Genomic DNA, 22,023 nt, shown 5'->3' with positions numbered 1-22,023 from the left:
TTCATCTGCAGCCGGTTGGCTTTCGCTTCTTCTTTTGCTGGTTTCACTTTTTGTACAATTTATAATTCGCATGTGTTTTCGGGTAATTGTATAATTTTTTTTTAGCCAATGCAGTCGTCTAGTGTCCACGTTATATGACCCGGAGCGGGTCCATGAAGTTGTTGATAAGTGGGAAATATGACAAATACACAAACACACTGCGCCGCAGGTGAACGGATAGCCATGCGGCAGCGACTTTGTAGTCGGCATCTTGTCTATTATTGGTGATTTATGCATTTTGATTAGCTTGTTAATGGCCCAAAGAGTTTTTCGCGTGCCTGAGAAGATACTAAGCTGGCCAAAAATAGATAACAAGTCTATGCAGATGAGCCACCAGCCGAAAGAGCCACATGAACACTTGTTTGGATTAAAACAAATGGCTAGGAAATGGTTCCTTGAGATATGTATGTTGTTGGACCCGACGACTTACTCGCCTGTGCCATTACCAACAAAGTATCTTAATAGTTGGTTATATCTGTTAGAAAATCATTAAAACTGGTAGCACTGCAGACCATGATTTTAGTGCTGGCTTCGAGGTTTTCAAATATCAAGTATACGCGCCATCACGCTGGAAGCTTTCTGAAAGCTTTCACTTTTAAATCAGTCAGAGTTTGTCAAGGGTCTTAGGAAAGTATTTTTTGTTGGCATTTTAAATAAATATATTCCGTTTAAAAAAAATTATGTATGGTAAAGGTCTTATTTCAAAATATAAAATAATTGCAAGGTTCAGCTTATTGAAAGAATTAGAGGTTTATAAAACAATTATGGTGTATTTCCAATAAATGCCAAACGATAGCATACTTTTAAGCGCATTTAAAGTAAGTTTAGTGCATTTGAAGTTATGTTTTTGTTAACTCTTAACTATGAAATTAAAATTGTATTTAAAACCAATTTTATATTTAATAATGGAAAAGGTAAGATCCGGTAAAAAAAATGTTTCAATGAAAACAGCAAGGAATAATTGTTTCAAAAGGATTCTTCAATTTTATAAAAATAATTACGTAAAAAATAGTGCATTTTATTAATTTCGACTTAGCCACACTGCTGAAACTGGTCGAAAGTTTAAAGCTGGGCCGAAAGCTCTCGCCAACTTCAGTGTCGAACGCGGATTCCAGACGAGCGGTGGCCGAGCGTTAAGAACAAGTGATTTGAGCCGAGAGCCACAGAAACTGAAGCTTGCAACACACCAAACTGACACACACACGGACGCGGCACACACGCACACACCGACAGCGGAGTTGAAATCGAGCGCAGAGAACACTGAGCGAAACGGTCGAAAGAAGTGATTAAAGCTGCTACCTGGAGTTGGAGTTTGATTCATTAATCGACGAACCGAGTGCGTAAAGCCAGTAAAGTTTGGACTGCAAATACACGTACACACGTAAACGCACACACACACAAAGGCGCAGTCAGGCAAACACGCACACACACTTCGACAGAGAGTTACCTGAATACCCGCCGCGCCTACCGCGTTTTCTTTTATCTCACTCCCACCGCCTTCCGCTCCTCTTCCCCTCGCCCGTTTGACGCTGTTCGGAGTAACTGTGAGTGTACGCAGTATCTGTGAGTGTTTGCCCACGCTTGCGTCTGTGTGCGTGCGTGTGAGTGTGTGTTGTCTTTTGGTGTTTTCATTTCGAAAAAGTTGTGTGTGCATTTTTCCAAAAAAAGAAGAAACGGAAGAAAGAAAAGTAGCTGGCGAAAACAAGGTCTTGGTTATACAATAACCAGTATTTTGATTTTATTTGTGTCAAGCAGAAAGCGTTCTTTTATTACGAGAGGGTGAACATAAACATACACAAATACTCAAACAATTACGGACAGACACGCGCACACACTCACAAAATAAAAATAAAAAAAAACAAGAAAAACAAAAAGAAAAAGAGAAAAGTGGAATAACCTTCAAGAGCCGAGCTTGTGCAACTTCCACTTCTCGGCTTTGAGGAGGGCGGCCATAGCACTAATTATTTATGATTTCGGTTTAATGGCGAGCTTCGTAAAGTTCATTCAGTGACAGGTTTATCCACTGACAACATTTACCTCGAGCCACCCTGCCAGACGCCCCATTTTCCAAACGCTTGCCACTTTCCACTTGCCACTTGCCACTTCCCACCCACTTCGCGGCAACTTTGTACGTGCTGCAACATCGGCTGCGAATGCATTAGAAATTTATACGGAAATACACAAATGAGCGAGTGGCGAAGCACTTGATTGAGTCGAGTACCCAGTACCGGACCCCCGAAACTGGCTTTCACCGCAGGCAGAATTTTCCTTCTCCCTGAAATTTCTATGCCCTGAATACTAAATATGACTGCAGTTTCCCCCCACTCGACTGGCGGTTTTCCCGCCTGACAGCCATCCATCCAGCCATCCATCCATCCAGCCATCCTTCGCAGCCAGCTGCATGGGCCACCGGATCCCCTTGGGGCACATAGTTAATTGCCAGTACAATGTCCGACTCGGCTCAATTATCAAGCGATATTGAAAACGCCCGGGGCCCCCACAATGGGCCATATAATCGCTCGTTAGTTTGCTCGAAATCCCACAAACCAGGCAAGGTCCTTCAAGTTGGTCTTTAAGTTTCGAATAGGCACTTAAATATTTACAGCCGCTCTGAAGGGCGTTCACATGTTGACCTAAAACTCGTTGGTTTTTGGAACTCTTTAAACGTCATTGATGTTTAATAACTTTACAGGGAAAAGTGAGCATTGAACTCCATCCAAACTGATTTAAATAGTTCGTTTAAGAAAAACATTCCATAAACAGTCACTCTAATTAAATGTAAACATGTCAATAGAGATCCAGTGCCACTTTGCCTCTGCAACACTATAATCAAATTACTGCGCCCATAGTTTCCTTTTACCCTATTTTTCCATTACCCGATACGTTTGGCCCACTGTGTTAACCCCCTCCAAAGCCAACTGACAATTATTAATAAGCGTTTTAGCATTTGCCGCCATACAATATGTGTACACATAAACACACGCTTGTTTGTGGAATTTCCTTAATAGAAATGTAATTTCCCCGAACCACTCCGCATAATATTAGAGTTATTGTTCGGGCAGTCTGTGTATGGCCAGCTTATTGGGGTCATTGGAGTTGGCCGGGCACGACAAGAACAACAATCGCCCCCATTGTCAGAGCATTTGACCATTCATTTAATGCTCCAGCTCCGCCAACAGCCAACCGCCAACCGCCATTATATAAATGCATTCGCTTTGGACTCGAAGAAGAACGCGCTGAGCGCTGCAGATTATAATTAGTATTTGGGGCTTGTGCGACAATTCGACACAATTTAGTCGGAGATAATGCCTGGGAAATTGCTGCAATTTGCCGTTAACAATGGCAGCGGGAAATTAATCTCGCTGACGTCAGGCGAACTACTATAAGCCGGGAAACGGGCGGGCTAATAGCCAATGATTGGAACGCCACACGGCGGCAGCAGCGGACTCGAGGTTAGGCCTCGCCTATGACGCATCCAAAGTCCCAATCCGAATCCGAAACAAATATATAAACAGCAAATATTTGGGCGGCGCTGACTTGAAGATACACAAATCGCGGACCGCTTCCCGCCTGGCACTGTTGTCTTTCCCTTCGCTTCGCTTCGCTTCGGGGATGATTTTTGGCCTGTTCTCGGGGCCAGAGATCAAGAAGGCAAAGGACAATGCCAACAACCTGCTCACACAACTCAACAGCGCACACACGGCGTATACTTAATGCATGGAATGTTCGGTTTCGGATTCGGATTCGGCTTTGGTTTCGGTCCGTGCCAAGCGCAACCCAGTTGGATCCGCTGGCACTCCGGTAATGCCAATGCTACTACTCGACTAAATGTACCACCAATGCTACTGGAGCAGCTACTGCCTGTAGTTTTACATGCCCCTCGACGCCAACAAAAGCCAAGTATTTTGTGTATTTTTTGTTTTATTTTTTTTTTGGAACATGCCCAGCAGTGGCAGAGGCCTTGGCATGTGGGCGACAATTTCGCATTTATTATGCAACAGTTTGGCGGATTGAGCGTGTAGCGTAAACAAACTTGCTGCCAGCATTTTCTGGCCCAAAACAAGAACGGGTGGCGAAGGGAGTAGCGTCGAGGGCCCAGCAAATCCCATATATTCTGGGAGATTTCTTTGCATGAAGGGGGAAATACCCTAGAATTGGCATTTTACAATTCATCCTTCGTTTTGTTCTCTATCGTAGGGGTGAATAGTTTCAAAATTTATTTAGAAGTATTCGTATAAATTGTTGTTTTCTACATTTGAAATATTATATCGAAATACATTTTCAGTACGAGGTAGTAAACACGTCTGCATGTGAAAAACAAATCCTGCTTAAATACTTTTATCTAATCTTCCATCGTAATACTTGTATGTAGTATCCAATCAATAATGTCGCATGAACCCTTTATGGGACTTTCCGGGGGTGGTGGTTGAACATGCTGCATTTCGGCAGTAAAAAGTGTCAAATGGTAGTTTTTTATTCCCCCCTATTGATTTTCAAATTTATGGGAAACTGTCGTCTACCTTAAAGACAATTTGTTTTCCTACTATGCTTTTGTATTGCCAGTCATTTCAACGAATTACAACCCAATAGCCTTCACAGATTTTCGTATCATTGAACCAATAAATGCCCTTTACCCTACTATATTTACATTTCATTGTTGCTTGCCTCCTGCAACTCTTCACAATTTCCCCACCTTTACTTTACCCCCGAAAAGGGGAAAAGCGGGAGGAGAGGTGGAAATCATGTCATGCAGCACAGGTGAAATAATGTAATTGACTCGGGCACGCCAACTGGCAAGACAAATCAAGGCGAGGCGAAGGAAAAGCTGGGGATCACATGTGCGCCCGTTGGACTTTATCCAGTGGGTGGAGGGGCTAGAGTGGCTAGAGTGGGTGGTTAGGTGGTTGGATGGATAGGTGGGTGGCCTAGCTGTGATTGCTCAAGCTGAGTGCAATCCGAGCAATAACTGCAAAGCCAGTTATCGGCCAGAACCCAGCCTGCCACTTGGCTGCCACACTTGCAACCACACACTGCAGCTTAAAACGAATCTCTTGGCAGCAGACAGGCGAAATATGCCAGCTTGCAAACTTGTTTCCTCTGCCTCAAAGACAAATAGGAATAGGTCTACCACACAAAGCAAAACATTTCAAAATATTTCCAAATTAATAGAAAGTACTTTAAAATCTTCTAAAAGGATTTCTTACAGGATAACTATTTTATCCCAATTTATATTTAACTGTTTACTTTAAATATTTACCTTGTGTAAAAGGCTTACATATTTATTTTTGGCTGAATCATCATAGAGGAATACATATAAATAAAGCAAGTTAAAAATACTTGATTTATTTTATTACTAGAGCCATTTAAAAGTGAAAATACCCAAGTGATGACCAAATCGGAAGCTGTTTTTTTTCACTGTAAGTAAACGAGAATGGCACTTTGTTTATTTGCTCTCTGGATAACCGAGGGGGGAAGCGGAAATGGGTGGCCAGCCGACGAAGCTAATCAAAAAGCCAACTCAGTTGAGACGTCATTTGCGTTTCAGTTATCCACTATGCATTACAGTGAAAACAAGTGAAACAACTGTAGGCAAACAAGCCGTTGAATATTTGTCAATTCGGATGGCTGGCTGGTTAGACCAGTCGAACTCGTATACAGGGTGCCAACCGAGAACAGAAAACTAAAGAACGAAAAACAATACTTATGTAAGGCCCTCGATCGACAAATGATCACGTAAGGCTTTATGACTCTTCTGCCCTCTCACATCTTCGAAAGTCCATTAAGAATATTTCAATGTGTGGCTAATTGCTATTTGTTGGCTGATCTGGCAAATAAAATGACGTTATAGTGTTTCCATATTCGGAATACCTTGAATGGATCTCATTAGGCAGAATAGAAGCTTCAGCAGTATCTCTTTTTGTTTACAACTTTCTTATCTTGTGTGGGTTTAAGGTGCCAATTTAGATTGGACGGATTCTCCACTATCTTAAGATTCCAAAGCGAAAAAGAATGCGAGCATTACAGTTCCAACAAAAAATATTTACTTCTTAGTCAGTCGTTAAAAACAATGTAATTATTCCGTCTTTCTGTTCCATAGTTATCTAACTTAAATTGTATTTTACTCCCCCGAAAACTCGTTGAGTTAACAATATGTGTTTAGTTAAAGTTACAGCTTGAAATCTCTGTGTTGAAAACCCATTAAAAATTAAATCAAAACAATCGTTTAAAAATCGTTCATAAGACTTGTTTGCACACGAGGTAATTATTTAAAAAATGTTGTTTACCAAAACAGCTCTGGATAAAAACAATGTGTTTGCTTTTAAAATATTTCCGACCCTTGCGTTTATAATTGATTCCACGAAGTGTGACCAAAATCGGGTCACGTTTCTTTCCTTTCGAGGGATGTTGAGATCAGCTTCTATATCCCATACCCCGGTTCTAACCATTAGCCTCCAGTCAATCTAGATAACTTAAATTCCCTTCAAACCCGAGCTGTTTACTCAAGTGGCGGATAGTACGACTGTGGAAAGTTTTGCATTGTGCGATAGCGCCACTCGACACAAATCCATAACAATAGCCGTGATCTGTGCGCCACTATATAGTAAGTGACTGTGACTGTGTATATAGCCGCTCGATTCCCAAGGAGCCAATTTGGGTCACAGCTCCCACCTTGGCATCGCCCGGCGTTTTCAGTTCAGTTCTGTTCTGTTCCCCCGAAAAGGGCAAAGGGCAAAGGGCGACGTGTCCAACTGGTGGGCGTGGTGCCGCCCCCTGGAGCGTTTGATATGGCAATTAAGAGCGCAGCTGCAGTTTGCACTGTTTGCCAGCGTTTTTAGTTGCTGCTGTTTTTGCCGTTGTTGTTGTTGTTTTCACCTTTCACTCGACTCGTGACGCACATTCACCAGGTGTGGATGGGTGGGGGAGGGGCAGGGTGAAGGGGGGGTTTCCACTGCAGCAGCCCTTACCTTGCGACATTCCGCAGGCTGAAATGCATACCTGTACTTTCTTACACTTAAGTGCTATCTAGCTGGGTATTTCTGTTTAGTTGAAATAGCGTTAAAAGTTAAGGCATGATGTGTATTTTAAAATATGTATATATTTACGATATTAATACAAAATAATATGGAATACAAAATGATATCATAGTTAAATCACTGATAGCTTCGCACCTTGGATAAGTAGTGGCATCTCTGCAGCCCTATCTCCCTCCTATCACCCTTCAGAGAATACGTTCTCGGCTTTTCCCTTCCACTTTTTTGTTGTTTACCCGCGAATTAAGATCTTCCGTCTACGTGATGACAACTAACGATGACAATTGGAATGCAAATATTTATAGATTTCATTCAGTGGCCGTGCATTCAGACTGAAATAAGTGTTTTTTTTTTGGGAAGGCGTGGTGTCGCTGGGTTTCACTCGTGATTCATCCGCGGAGTTCTGCTCAGATATGATAACTTAAAAAACATACCCACGCACGCGAGATTGTATTGGCGAAAACTGGCTAAAGCCGGACGAAATGAGCTGATTGTAAACAAATTTGCTCACCGAAATGGGAACGTCGCAGAACAGGTTATGTTGGGGAGATAACTAAATTTAGTCGGTTGAAGACTGAATAATCGACGATCCAAGTGATGATCTTGCCACCTAATTATTTTGTTTCTCTTTTGTAACTAAATTAAGCCAGTTGAAGACTGAATTATCGAAAAATCAAGTGATGATCTGCCACTCAATTAGTTTGTTTCTCTTTTCATCCACAGAGCAATGCGTCTCGACACGAACTCAAATGTGGACTTCAAAGCATTCGAATCCAGCTCAAACTCATGTGTAAGTAGTCTTAATTAGCTATTTTTTAAAAAGTGATGTTAACTATTATGTACTTGTTTTAGCTCGTCAAATTGGATAATTTGGCCACCTGGGGTGGCTCACAGAAAACAGACACACGGCTGCCGATCACGGACTACTCCAATCTGGGGGGACCCCGGCACAACCGCAGTCCGTTTCCCCTGTCCAAAGATGTCAACAATCGCTTCGTGATCTGGTAAGAACGCCATTGGAATAACTAAATGAATCCACAAGCGGTGGTTCAAGAAGCTTGCCTTTACAATTGCATTACAGATTAAGTAATCAAAACTTCTTAACTCATTGCAATTTCTTCAAAAAATTTAACACAAATGAGAGTTACTCGATTCGATACTTTTAAGATATTTAATTATAAATTATTGTTATTTGGATGCTTTCGCAATCGATTCGTAATCTGATATAAACGCGATAAAAATAATTAATTGCCTTCCCATTTAATAGTTAAACAAGAAAGGAAGCTAGCTTCGGCAAACTGAAGCTTATATACCCTTGCAGTCATCAAATATTTCGAACAGAATACACAAAGGCTTAACAACATCAAAGCAACAACGACTTTTCTATTAATTTTTCATATTTTTGACTATTGTTCATATGACAGCTATATGATATAGTCGTCCGATTTTGATGAAATTTTATTTGTTATTCAAGAGTCGTTAGAAAACTCTATATTCCAACAATCATGATTTTCTGATGAGAAATAACGATGTTATCATTTTATTTCCGTTAATTCTATATATATTTTTCGATCTTTCCTATGGCAGCTCTATGATATAGTTGTCCGATTTTTATGAAAATTTTTTTATGAACCAAGGCTAGTTAAAAAACTTGATACTCAAAAAATCATAGTCGTGTGATGAAAAACAATCACCTTATCATTTAATTTCCATTAATTCTATATATATTTTTTGATCTCTCCTATGGCAGCTATATGATAGAGTTATCCGATTTCGATAAAATTTAACCCGAAATTCAATAGTAACTAGAAAACGCCATGTGGAAGAAATCAAGTCGATCTGATCAAAAACAACGGCGTTAGAATTTTGTATTTCAATCTCTTGTATGGGAGCTATCCTATATAGTCGCCCGATCCGGCCCGTTCCGACTTATATACTGCGTGCAATAGCTACACACCTTTTGGAAAAGTTTCAGCAAGATAGCTTTAAAAATGAGAGACTAGTTTGGGCAGAAACGGACAGGAGGACAGACGGACAGACGGACAGACGGACAGACAGACAGACGGACAGACGGACAGACGGACAGACGTACAAACGTATTTCGATTCAGATGGTGATGCTGATCAAGAATATATATACTTTATGGGGTCTAAGGTGTCTCCTTCACTGCGTTGCAAACTTCTGGCCAAAATTATAATACCCTTTGCTCTGCAAGGGTATAAAAACGCCAAGCATACCATTACCACATGGCATTACCATTACATTACCATTACCATGAAACACTGTTGAAGTTCTTAATATGAGAATTTATTTATTATTATTCTCTATATTTTAAAATTTGGCTGATAATATTGACATACTCAAAAAAATGTTTGAAGAAGGAAACAAATCTCTGAAACTGTTACAAATAGTTTCTTTATAACTAATTGTAGTTAAGTTGTTAGTTAGTTGTTCGGCTTTTAAGTTACAATAACTTTTTGGAATTAAGATTTTTCTTATAACAAGACTTCTTCGACATTTTAGGGATGGTGACATGACCACTCTGGATGTGGACGCCATCACGAACACCAGCGATGAGACTCTGACTGAAAGCAATAGCATATCGGAGCGCATCTTCGCCGTGGCTGGAAACCAGCTGCGGGAGGAGCTGAGCACAACTGTAAAGGGTTAGAACAGAACCTATATTATCCAAATAGATAACTCTATATAGTAACTGTGATCAATCTAATTTAGAATGCCGGACTGGCGATGTGCGCATCACGCGTGGATACAATCTGCCCGCCAAGTATGTGCTGCATACAGTGGCACCTGCCTACAGGGAAAAGTTCAAGACGGCCGCCGAGAATACTCTGCACTGCTGCTACAGGTTAGTAGGTCAATAGAACAAATAGAACAATATTTTTATATTGGAGAAAGCCAAAGGAAAATATGACACCCATAAAAAAGATTAAAACTTAATCTATAAACTCGGCAAATGATTCATAGGTAGATCTGCGACTGTTCTTTAATAATAATAATTGATTAAATATACCTGTCTTTCTAATTATAAAATAGCCAGTGACTAATAATTGAGCTGCACCATAATGACTAAGATTGTCATCACATTTAGAATGGCAGAAAATAATCATAGAAAAATGGTTTAATCTTTATATTTAAAAAAAAAAAGTTTTGTTTTTTCTTTATATTCTATTTCCTTAAAAATGTTCCTTATGAAGTGATATTTTCAAAAACAGTTTTGTTAGAATTATTATAATATCGAATATTTTATAAAATGTATTATATTTAATTTATTATTTGTGTGCAGACAATCCTTATTGAATACTCTGAAAATGATCTTTTTGCTTGATATTTTAAATAATATGTTGTTATAGTATTCGTTTTCGCTTAAAGTTATAATTTATGTATGAGCTAATGCTTACTTTATACCCCATTTCTCCTCAGAAATGTCCTGTGCAAGGCGAAGGAACTGAACCTGCACACCATCGCCCTTTGCAACATCAGTGCCCACCAGAAGAGTTTTCCAGCGGATGTGGCAGCGCACATTGCCCTGCGTGAGTAATTCATAAATACTAAAGTGATCCAACTTCTTGAACCGATCTAATAAACAGGTACGATCCGTCGCTATCTGGACAAGTGCACCCTGCAGGTTGTGATATTGTGCGTGGGCAGCAGCGAGCGCGGCACCTACGAGGTCCTGGCCCCCCTGTACTTCCCGAGGGATCAGCTGGAGGAGCGCAGTGCCCTGTGGCAGCTGCCCAAGGACATTGGCGGCGAGTTCGGGGAGCCCCAGCATCCGGATCCCGACCGCCAGATCCGCATTATCCGCAATCCCCAGCACAGTGTCCATATGCGTCATCGGATGGGTGAGTGAACGGGCAGAAAGTCTTAACTATTTAAAATTATCAAATAAGATAAGGCTATTCACTTTCACTTTAAAAAACGAATTCATTGAAATATCAGAAACAATGAGATCAGCAGATATTTTGAAACCCATAAAGTTCTCAACGTAATGACCATTCAAGATTTTTATCTTGAATTCCAATATATTCCCTTTTTGTTTTCTGTGCAATTGCCTGATTGTAAGTTTGCGATTGTGGCTTTCGTCACTGTTTCCCACTGCCAGCTTATCAATCGGCTGTCGATGATAACGTCGCCTATCATGGCAATGATTCCATATGAGGTATATACAATTCCTTTGTTGGCCTGTCGATAAGATAAGCACAACAACAGTGCAAGTGAATACTACTCGAAACACAGCGAAATGTATGAGAAATTCGCTGGTGCGCCGTATGTATGTTGACTTTCTGCCCGACTTCTATGGCTTCAGTTTCGCTGCAAAGTCGGTCGTGTGCGGGTCACCTGCCAGTTTCATTCGATTCCTCAGCCAAAAGTCGCTAGTTTTCGGTTAATTTGAACAGACCTTACATTCTAACTCTATTGTAATACCATTTGCTTGTTTGTAAGTGATTCAAGCGGAGTTTTGCAATAACCTTTTCTCAAAATGTGTAAAATATATGCTAACAAGTGAAATGAAATTTCGGCATTGAAGACTTTTCTTAGCCAATGTCGCAGTTAATTAGTGTCAAGTGACAGAAAGCTGACTGCTATAAAATCGTACCTGAAATCGTTGCATATCTTTAGGCTAAAAATGTATCACTGTAATTTACATTTACTGTTTTAGTTTTGCAGTATTTATAAAGTGACTATTAATTACTTATTTAAATGTTTTTCAGTTAAATATTTTATTGTTCGTTTTTATCAAACTCTACATTAAAGTAATTAAAATTACATCTAAATATAAGTTATATATATTTAATCATATTTTGTAGAACTATAATTTCTGAATCAAATCCAAATTTTTTTTTTAATTTAGTTCTCACAATTTTTTTATTTTAATGAAATCAGCAAAGGTATAATTAACAATTACTTACTCGCCCATAAATTGCGGAAACAATTGTTGATTAGTTAATCCAACGTTTAATTAGAAAAGGGCTTTGATTACACTCTGTTGTTTGAACAAGTTAAGCGAGGCTGAAAACATTTTCGCGCTTGTATTACGTTAGTTTATCAACAAGAGTTAGTTAACTTACTTTTGCGGCGCTTATCACGAGGAGTGTCACTCAAGTGCTTAACGTTGGCCAGTTCATTTTTGGGCCTAAATCATGTCACCGCAGTCAAGTTATCAGCCTTATCAGTTATCTCCCGAGAGCGATGCAAACGGAGAGCTTAAGAGAGTAATGGAAAGGGGGGGAAAGGGGGGCGTATTCAGTATCCAGTTTTGCTCAACGCTCGTGCGTTTTACCGCTCGCTTTGCCGCCTCACTTGCCAAGAGCTGGCGATCAGTTCAACTCACATTCCGCAACGCTGAAGTTCGGACACGATTACAGAAAGTGTTAGCCCTGCGCCGATAATCGAAATCCAGCGCAGAATGATAAACAACTCGTTCGAGTTCTCGTGTAAAGACCATAAACCCCTTTTCCCAAACGAAAGATACGAAATGTTAAAGATAGCCCCAAGGTTTCATCGCATCTTTAAAAGGCTATTTTCCTTTCAATAAAGATCGAATAAAGATTTCATAAAATAAACACCTCAAAGACGGTTTATGTTTTGTATCTAGCTGATAAAGATATCGGATTACGCACTTTGTTTAGTTTTATTAAGGACAATATGTTAGTGGAATAAAAAACATTTATCCTTTTAAGGATCATAAATATCAAGACGATCATCATGTTACCTCTATATAGTTTTCTTAAGAAACCAACCAAGCTAAACGTGTCTTAATTTCACTTTTTCAGCCGACGACGATTCAGACGTAAGTCCACACGACATGGAGGGAAACAGCTCGGATCTGGAGAGCGGAGCTCGGGACATGAACGGTCTTAGCCTGAACTCCTACAGCAGCGGATTGCAGGCTCAGCTTCAGGTTAGTTGCATTTGAGCACCTTGAACGTGTCTCGGTTTGCTGATTTATGGACTTCTCTGACCTCCGGAACAGCGCGATTTGGACCGGCAGCACCTGCTCAGCGATCGTCCGCGCAACGGAGTTTACGAGAACGTCATTTCCGAGGGCGTCGAGGGCATTGAGCATCAGGAAAGGTAAGTTTTACACCTTATTTCTGTCAGAAATCTACTAATAGCCCAGTATAATTTATAGCTAGAGGGCCACATTAGAATTATAAAATATTTCAGGGGCTTACAACTTTCTTATGCCGATATATGTTCATACACCAAATTGCTTTAGTTAAATACCTTAAACTGCGGACATTAATCGATTTAAGATCTTAACAGAATGTTCTGGCAAATTTTGTTTCAATTAGCACTTAATCGAAAAGTAAACCCGCTGTTAAGCTAACATTACTAAAAGTGAAAAGCCTAAGATTTGTTTAGTTAGTGAATCATATGTACATATATGAACTGAAATCGTTTTACGTGAAATGAAGTCGTGAGCCATGCTGAGGAAGATTTGTTCAGTTCAAGTAACAAGAAGTTAAACTTTCAGAACTCAGGTATTGGACTCACTTGTTTGTCTAGCCATATTGATAATCTGGGGTATCGGATAACGCACTGCGTCACTACTTTTCTTGACTGTGGGAACATCTGCAGGTCGTAAAGCTGTTCGGCAGACACAGTATTAACTTTTACCAGTGACTCCACCTTCTCCGCCCATAAACACCTCGTAAGCAAGCCTTCGAGCAGCATATTTATTACAAGAGCATGCCGGAAATATCTTAACCGTCTAGCAAATGCCTTTCCTCTTTCATTCGCTCTATGTAAATTCCGCCGCTTGTCGAAATTTTAGAGACCCGTGGCACGCAACCCGGGCACTCAGGACCAGGCTCAAATTGAATTGAAGCGGTTCAGAGTGGAGTGTGGTGTGTGGTGTAAGAAAGGTGCTTGTCCATCGTCCTGCACAATGCTAATTGGACTGGCCAAGTGTTTTCGTGTGTTTTTCCTTGTGACGCCAACTATGACGTCGGAATATGAAACACTCTGGCGTCATAGTTGGCGTGAAGTCTTCAAAGCCCCCTGAGCTGAGGAATATTTATAGCTTTCAGTGTGGTCATTTTGGGGGCAGGTCTATAAAAAGAGTTCGTTGTTGATAAGAAAGGTACTTTTAAAAGTCAAGAGGTGACAGTTGCCAAAAGTTAGGACGAAACCTATTTTTGCCATTAAATTTATTGTGTAAAATCATTACCCTTTAAATTTTTTTAAAGTCAATTAAATATTTAACAGGTAAATATTATTACTCCATAAGAGTCGAGACAAAAGCTTAAAAAAATTAGTACACGTTTTAAAATATTATTTGTTTTCCAATTTACGTGGTGAAATAAGCTAAGAGGTAAATATTTATGAATAATAACTAATGCTTATATAAACACAGATAATGTCTGTGACAAAACAAAAATTGATAAACTCTTGGGAGTATAATCTCTATTAAAGTAGAAATACGCTTAAATAAACCCCCTACCAATAATGTCTTACAAGCAAAATGATATTATGTGTTTAAAGATTAAAGTAAACCAAAACAAAATCCTAAAAAGTCTTAAGCAAACGATTAAATGTATTAATTTAAGTAAATGTTCCATAATATTTTTTCAAAATTATTGAAAGCCTTACAACGACTGTGGATTACGTTATTTAAATGCATATTCTCGCCAAATATTGTTAAAATAATTGTATTGTTAAAATAATCAAATTGACAGATGGATCGGAGTGGGAATATAATCCGGTCGTAACCGGATCGGCCGGTGGCAATATAATCAGAATATCGAACCGTTGCAGTTCATTGAATGAAACCGCACAAATGCCTCTCACACATTTTGTAGACATTTAAATGTAACATCTCTCAGGCAACTTAATTTATTCAACCGATTGTATGGAGAGGGGGGAGGGGGATACTATGGGGTGGTGACAACTGGGAGCCGCTTCCTGGACCAGTTTTTGTTGTCATTTTTTGAGTGCGTGCGGGGGGAATGTACCCCACTGTTCAGCCGCTTCTTCTTTTGCGCTTTTAATTAATTACAATCTGAGGTCATCCAGAGACTTGCTGAAAAGAATAAGATCAATATTTTATATAACATATTTTGTATTGAATACCAATGGCTAACACTGTTTTTACCGGTTTCAAATTAACAATAATTATAATATTAAATGCAAGAGATCTTCAAAGCTATAATTATTTTCAACTGTGCACTTGTACAATGAATATTTGCGTAAATATGTATGAGTCAACAGTGTTGTTGTTTATGTTTACCGTATTGTTTTAACATTCCATTTTGATGGAAATGTTGCACATTGCACGCATACGTAGGCCATTCTTTTTAACTGTACAAGTGTGGGTGGGTGGAAGAACCGAAATAGAATTTTTGTGTTCGTTTTTTGCGCATTTAGCTGCCAACTGACAACGCAAACATTTGAACTGATTTCATTTTTTGGACAGTTTTGTTTTAGCTCCGACTGACATTAGTGCAAATAAAGCCGCGAGCATGTTGTCCTTGGGCTATTGTTGTTGCTGGTTTTGACACTAACTGTTCATGCTCTTATTCTTGGCGTTGGTGTTGTAACTGACTGTCATTGAAGAGGCGAAAGGGCGCACGCTCCAAAAATAACGAAGAGTGCTTTTACTCTCTCCCGATACACTTAAAGAAAAATGAGAAGCAAATCAAATGCGCAGGTCACAAATGTTTATATGCCTTGCCTATTCTTAATTTACCAATTAGAAAAATATTATAGAAAGTAGTCATTATCAAATTTTTGGGAGTGGAACTGGGACAGTGAACTGTTTTCTTGTGAATTTGTAGAGTTTTTTCTATTAATTACAAAAAGAAAGTAAAAACATAGAATGTAACACTTTAAAATAATTTAATTTAATATTTTTGTATAAGCGTTAAAATATAAATACCCCATTTTTTCTTTCTGTGCAATATCATCGCGTGGGAGAGAACGGAAGCCAGAGTTTTCTTTTGCGGCGACGTCGCCTCTCTCTCTCTTTCTCTCCTTCTCTCTCCTTCGCGGCTGCTGGGGCGGCGAAAAAGATTCAAGAGCAGCCCCACTCGCCGCCAACTTGCTCATTCGAAAAGCTCCACTCGCGGCGAACGGACGTGCATCGAACCATACACAAGTTCCGTGACGGGCGCGAATTCTATATAAATCGGTGATAAATCCATAAAATCGCACAGAGCTAAAAGTTGAAAGTATAAAAGGAAAACTATTTTCGCATTTCCACTCGCGGCTTCCGTACAACGCAAAAGTCTGGCCATCTAGCTGCCCACAAATACTTATTATTTAACAGAAAGCAAAAAGAAACACCCTGAACTATTTATAAGTATTTAGCGAAAGGAAAAAACAAACCGTTTTGCGTCAATTGAATACAAAATTGGGTTGAAAACAGCGACGAGCACATCAAATCGGACAGTTAACTCTTAAAAAACCAAATTTCTATTTTGACTTAAAATCGATAAACCGTAATTGTGCGCGAGAGGCGAACGTCGAAGTCAAAGGGGACCGAAAGTAGTGCCACCCACCTACAAAACCAGTAACAACTACAACAGCAACCGAAAGTAGAGTGTAAACTATGACAATGTTAGAAGGAATGACGTCGATTGACTTGGGCTCCAGTCCCATGCAAGAAACCACGGGCGACATGACTGTCGTCCTGCCCGATGAGCTCATGGAGACACCGGAGGAGAGGTAAGCCCCCGAACACGGGATTCGGAGCTCGGAACGGGGTGCACGATATATACTATATCGAAATGTGTCAGTCACGGAGTCGGACAGGCTATCACCGCCCCACTTCCGCCTCCTGACGATAAACAATTGGTCCTCGACAAGGCTTAATGACGTCAGCTGTGGGTAGGGGTGGATGCAGTAGTACTTTTCCAATTCGTCAGAAATATATAGAAACATTGAAAATATAGTCGGAATAAAACCCTTTTAGCACCTATTATTGTAAAATCAACAATCGAAATTGGTTTTTAGTGTATCACACAAAAAATTTAAAAAGAATGCTGCAAAAAAAGTTATTTTAAATTTTTCTACTTTCGCTATTCTATGGAAGATTTTTTAAAGTTTTAAGTACAATTTATATTATTTTGTCATGGCACACACACATTTTTAAAATTTATAAAAACATTAAAAAGACGATAAAATTGAACTCTTTTTAGGAAAAGAGAATCCCAAGGAAACTTAGCACAAATCCTAGTTTCTAAAGATCAACTGTACTATTCCAATATAACCCGCTTTGAACTCTATCGTGCATCCTTTAGTTGTGGTGCAGTTTGTCCCTGACTTGCAGTTGATTTAACCAAGGCAAACTCTAGCTGTTCACCCACTGCGCGGGGAACCCAAATAGAACGTTTCGGCCTTGTTTTTCCGTACGTGCCAGTGAGCAATAACATGCAATGTGAGTGATGCCAGGAAATGTGATCTAATAATAATGTTATTACTTCTCTGAGCCGCTGACTTGTTAAAGTGTGAGATTTATTCTATGGATTAGCATTGCGGTTTAATATTCATTGTACATTTCGCACGATAATCACATTTAGGGGGCACCACCCACGAAATCCACCTGCATCCGCATCCGCAGCTGTATCTGTATCTGTATCTGTATCTTTAGCTGGGCAAACACCAATTTCGAGATTGCGTTTGGGATTGTGTTGGCTAAGACTGCGTCACAATGCGTCATATTTAGGCATTATCTGGTGCTTTATCTGGGTTTCTCTCTGCAGTCTTAAAAGGCTTATCGGTTGCTGCTACCGGAGTTTACTGCGGCACGAGGTGCAAAACATCAGATCTCGTCCCAAATCAGTTTGCTTAATCATAGCATTAATTCACCTGAAATTGACTCACATAAGTTCGAATTTAGCAGGGGCTGAGGTATTCAATTAGCCAACTCGAATGTTTGTATTTCGGCGTGTGGCTTCGCAAGTTGTTAATCACTTTAACAAAAGGTTGCACCTCTGAATATTACATAGATATATATATTGATTCCCATTTTCCCTTCGCAAGTGACTCATGAGCAGTGATTTTTCATTCGCCAATTAAATGCAGCTTTCCACATTTGATTTGGTGGCCTATTTTCTCTGGTCGTTCCCAGTCTATTTTTGTACTTTTATCTGGGAAATGTTTGCCTCGAATTAGGCACAAAACAAGCAAATAAAAGCAAGCCAGCTAATACACGGGTTTAGCACGCCTTTCAAATTTATAATTCGCCAGGCGGATAAACATGATGTTCAGCGCTTTTTGTTTTTTTGCGAAATGAATTTTCAAGCAGTCGGCCAAGGCGACTTAACAGCAGATTCTGGTCGTGACAGACAGTCGACTGCTGCCGTTGAATGCTTATATGGCCTGGAATTGCGTGACGCCACATAATAATCGATCGAACTTCCCCCCCCTGGCACCCAATCAAAGCGGGCTCCACATAATCGCCTCGTTAATAGTTATATGCGTAGTACTTGAAAAGTCAGAGGCCAGAGAGCAAACAAAATGAAAGGAATCTGAAAATAGCCAGGCATGCGTGCAATCCATTTTGCAATCGATCTTACGTGGAATTGATTGCTCGAGGGATATTCAATTTGTGAGAAAGATTAGTTGTTGCAAATATTTACTACGTACTTAGACCAATGGGTATTTGCAGAATCTTCTTGGAAAGGAAAGGGTACCCATGTAAGGTTAATACGTACAACGGATACATGCATTATCTCAGAAATTGATTACTGGGTGGTTATCGAATTTCTAAGGAAGATTCAGGTGTGGAAAATATTTAATGCTTCCTTGGATTATAGTAGATTTACGGAATCATTTTTATTATTATTATTTTGGACTTTTATCTAGCAAATGTATTCCTCAAAAACATTGGTTGAGCACGACATTTAAATTTATATTTTGTCAGGCGTATTATTATGATTTTCAACGCTTTTAGTTTTCGTTAAATAAATTTGGTTTCATGAACTTTCACAACTTTAGCAAGAGTCCTGCTTTAAAGAATAATGCTGTTGAAAGTAAATTATTTATTTAATCTTGGCAAGTAAATAATCAAAAATTAGGATACAACTTGATACAACTTTTTCCAAAAATATATGCTTTAGAAAATGAAAAATAAATCTTTTCAACAAGTCTAGCGTCATATAATTTTGCTGACATTAATGTCTGTTATTTTTCTTCCAGATACGAACGCCTTTTGCGACGTGCCCAGGTCGAGGACTTGACGGAGGTATCGGGTATTGGATGCCTTTACCAGAGCGGAGTGGACCGCCTGGGTCGGCCTGTGATTGTGTTCTGCGGCAAATGGTTCCCCGCCCAGAACATTGACCTGGAAAAGGTACTGACTTAAAGTTATTTGTTCTATAAATAAAGTACTAAATTTATTTGCTCTCCAGGCCTTGCTTTATCTGATTAAGCTACTGGATCCCATCGTTAAAGGAGACTATGTCATCTCCTACTTCCACACGCTGACATCCACAAACAACTATCCATCGCTGCACTGGTTGCGTGAGGTCTACAGCGTGTTGCCTTACAAGTGAGCACTTTTTATATGGAACTCCTGAGGAAGGATAATGCACTAAGTTTAAATTGTTTTTTATAGATACAAGAAGAACCTGAAGGCCTTCTACATTGTGCACCCCACGTTCTGGACTAAGATGATGACCTGGTGGTTCACCACATTCATGGCGCCAGCCATCAAGGCCAAAGTGCATTCGCTGCCGGGTGTGGAGCACCTCTACTCGGCCATCACAAAGGATCAGCTGGAAATTCCCGCCTACATAACCGAGTACGACATGGCGGTAAGTTGAAATGAATTGTGAATCAATTTTAACAGATATTTAGTAATTATTTATTCACACTTTCAGACCAACGGCCTGCATTACTTCAATCCTGTGCCGACTGCCTCGTAGATGGCGGCCATCGTTGCTGTCTAGGACAGCGGGCAGCCACCATAGCATATACACACATATATATACATATATATATATAGATACACACACAATTGTGAAGTTTTTATAGATTTTATAGAACGTATTTTGTTTTCTTGATAAGTAATATTTGTTTACTTGCGCATAACTTTCGATGTTGTCGTTTATCGATTGACTTGCCGCAAGTTTTGTTGAACATTGTGTAGCATACTTTTATGGGAGTGGCCGAGTCGCCCGATCCCCGAAACCAAAACCAATTAGCTAAAAGATAAATCGGCAGCCCCAAAAACAACCAGATAATTGTGTAAAACATTCTTATGAAGCGCATGGAAATTAGTTAATTAGTTGGCATCGGCAGAACAAAACCTTGTTAATTCGCTAAATCTAGAAGTTGAACTATTGGTAGGAGGTGGATAGGGTTGATGGAGGACTCGTTAACGGGATAAGAAACCAAAAGAAACCAAAATGTTAGCAATGCTGAACAAAATTAAATTTGATTAGAGAACCTGCATATACAGATATACAAGATTATTCTAAATATTAAATTGATAAATTGTACTTGATTACGGAGGGGGAAATATAAATGAATAAGTATACATACATATTGTTAGTTATCTTTGCAATTACAAATTGTATTATTAATGTATTAATACTAGAGCTAAAGCGTATGCAGTTTGATCCCCCGATATATACACACACATACGTACTATAATTCAATTGTATTTATACATAACTATATACTAAATATACACAACTAATAAATTGAAACCAAAACCGAACTCGGAGGAGAAGTCGACTCGTAGCAAAGCATACATTCAAGTATATTTTGAAGCTCTGAGAAGTGCGGCAAGGAGTCCGCAGAACCTTTTGTAGATACTTACTAGAGCTCACCGTAAGGCCCTCCCAGCAATCGAAACACCAATAAAGAACCTAACGAATAACGAGTAATGATAATGAATACTGAATACTGAATACTGAATGTTAAATGTTCAACTTTGATATGAATATGTTTAGGCGCAGGAGATTTCCAACTCGAGACACGTCCCCTTTATCTTCCATGCACCGTTTGCGCTCAAAATGAATATAAAAAAAAACCCAGAATCAAAGCCAATAGCACGCCACTGCTATACGTATATATTTGTAATTGTGAGATATATAGGTATTGTAATTAGTCGAATCAATTATGGCACTCGATGGCAGTAATCAGAAACCAGAGCCACACTCAAAACACTGCGCACCACCAGTTGAAGAGCCAAAAGACCGCCACAGCCAACACCAGCAGTTGATTTAGCAACTACGCAATTACATGCAAAGTAAAATGCACTCAGGGATTGATTTAAAACAAAAACCAAATAAGAAAAGAAAAACTAAAATCCAAAACGAAACGAAACAAAAACCTAAAACCTAAAACCAAGTGAAATTTAGATAAAAGACAAATGCGCTTTCCTCGAACCACAATCGGCAGCCTGGCTAGTACCTTAAATGAGAAATCAGTAGAGTTTTAGCGAAACACCAAAGTGAGATAGTTTTTTGGACATATTCTTATAGGTACCTACATATGTACGAGTATGTCGTAGGCAGTTCAACCGACAATTATGCCAATTACATATTTTGTATTGCCTCACCAGCAGAATTTAGGAGAACAAATATCGGACAACAATAATCAGAATCACGGCAATTACCCAAACTAGTCTACTCAAAAGTTATGCTTGTACGAGAACCACCCTACAGGAGTACAACAATCGGGATGCATATAGTACACGTGGTGTACCACCCATCTATGGCTTACTCAACTGTTATCGAAAACTAATATATAATAATATAATACAATACAGAGTCCCAAATCGAGAATCCAGTTATGCCAAGTGTTCCTTTCTAAAATATATATATTTAGACGAATACTTTTCGTAATATTTGAATATTTGTAGGTAAATCTAAAAGCCAACTACAAATAACTAGTAATCTCATTGAATCTTAATATTTCCCCGATTTTCCCTTCTAATATTGCTATTGCTTTAGCGTTAACAAATTCAAACAAAACC

General features: G+C 39.3%; 1 protein-coding gene and 1 long non-coding RNA gene across 6 annotated transcripts; one reads left to right on the top strand and one right to left on the bottom strand.

The window, feature by feature from the left end:
* The first annotated feature begins 1,129 nt into the window (after nt 1-1,129).
* LOC108101549 (protein GDAP2 homolog) lies at nt 1,130-20,760 on the top strand. 5 transcript variants are annotated; one of them, XM_017205942.1, is made up of 13 exons: nt 1,130-1,375; nt 7,794-7,860; nt 7,923-8,074; nt 9,594-9,736; nt 9,804-9,936; nt 10,512-10,621; nt 10,679-10,933; nt 12,866-12,993; nt 13,066-13,166; nt 19,236-19,389; nt 19,448-19,587; nt 19,654-19,852; nt 19,919-20,760. In XM_017205942.1, the coding sequence occupies exons 2-13, from the start codon at nt 7,798-7,800 to the stop codon at nt 19,961-19,963; spliced, it is 1,623 nt and encodes a 540-aa protein (XP_017061431.1). In that variant the 5' UTR covers nt 1,130-1,375; nt 7,794-7,797; the 3' UTR covers nt 19,964-20,760. The 5 variants fall into 5 exon arrangements, with proteins under 5 accessions (XP_017061431.1, XP_017061432.1, XP_017061434.1 ...); XM_017205943.1 differs by lacking the exon at nt 1,130-1,375 and adding an exon at nt 5,438-5,456; XM_017205945.2 differs by lacking the exons at nt 1,130-1,375; nt 7,794-7,860; nt 7,923-8,074; ... (2 more) ...; nt 10,512-10,621; nt 10,679-10,933 and adding an exon at nt 11,404-11,529.
* On the bottom strand, nt 14,180-15,750 carry LOC108101551. The gene is made up of 2 exons (XR_001772100.1): nt 15,325-15,750; nt 14,180-15,117 (listed from the first exon to the last, which is right to left on the bottom strand). It is a non-coding gene; the product is annotated as an uncharacterized LOC108101551 (long non-coding RNA).
* Nucleotides 20,761-22,023: the final 1,263 nt, after the last annotated feature.

This window comes from Drosophila ficusphila, unplaced genomic scaffold, assembly GCF_018152265.1.
Source record: "Drosophila ficusphila isolate 14025-0441.05 unplaced genomic scaffold, ASM1815226v1 contig_414, whole genome shotgun sequence".
NCBI lineage: Eukaryota > Metazoa > Arthropoda > Insecta > Diptera > Drosophilidae > Drosophila > Drosophila ficusphila.
This window is presented reverse-complemented; position numbering and strand designations above follow the sequence as displayed.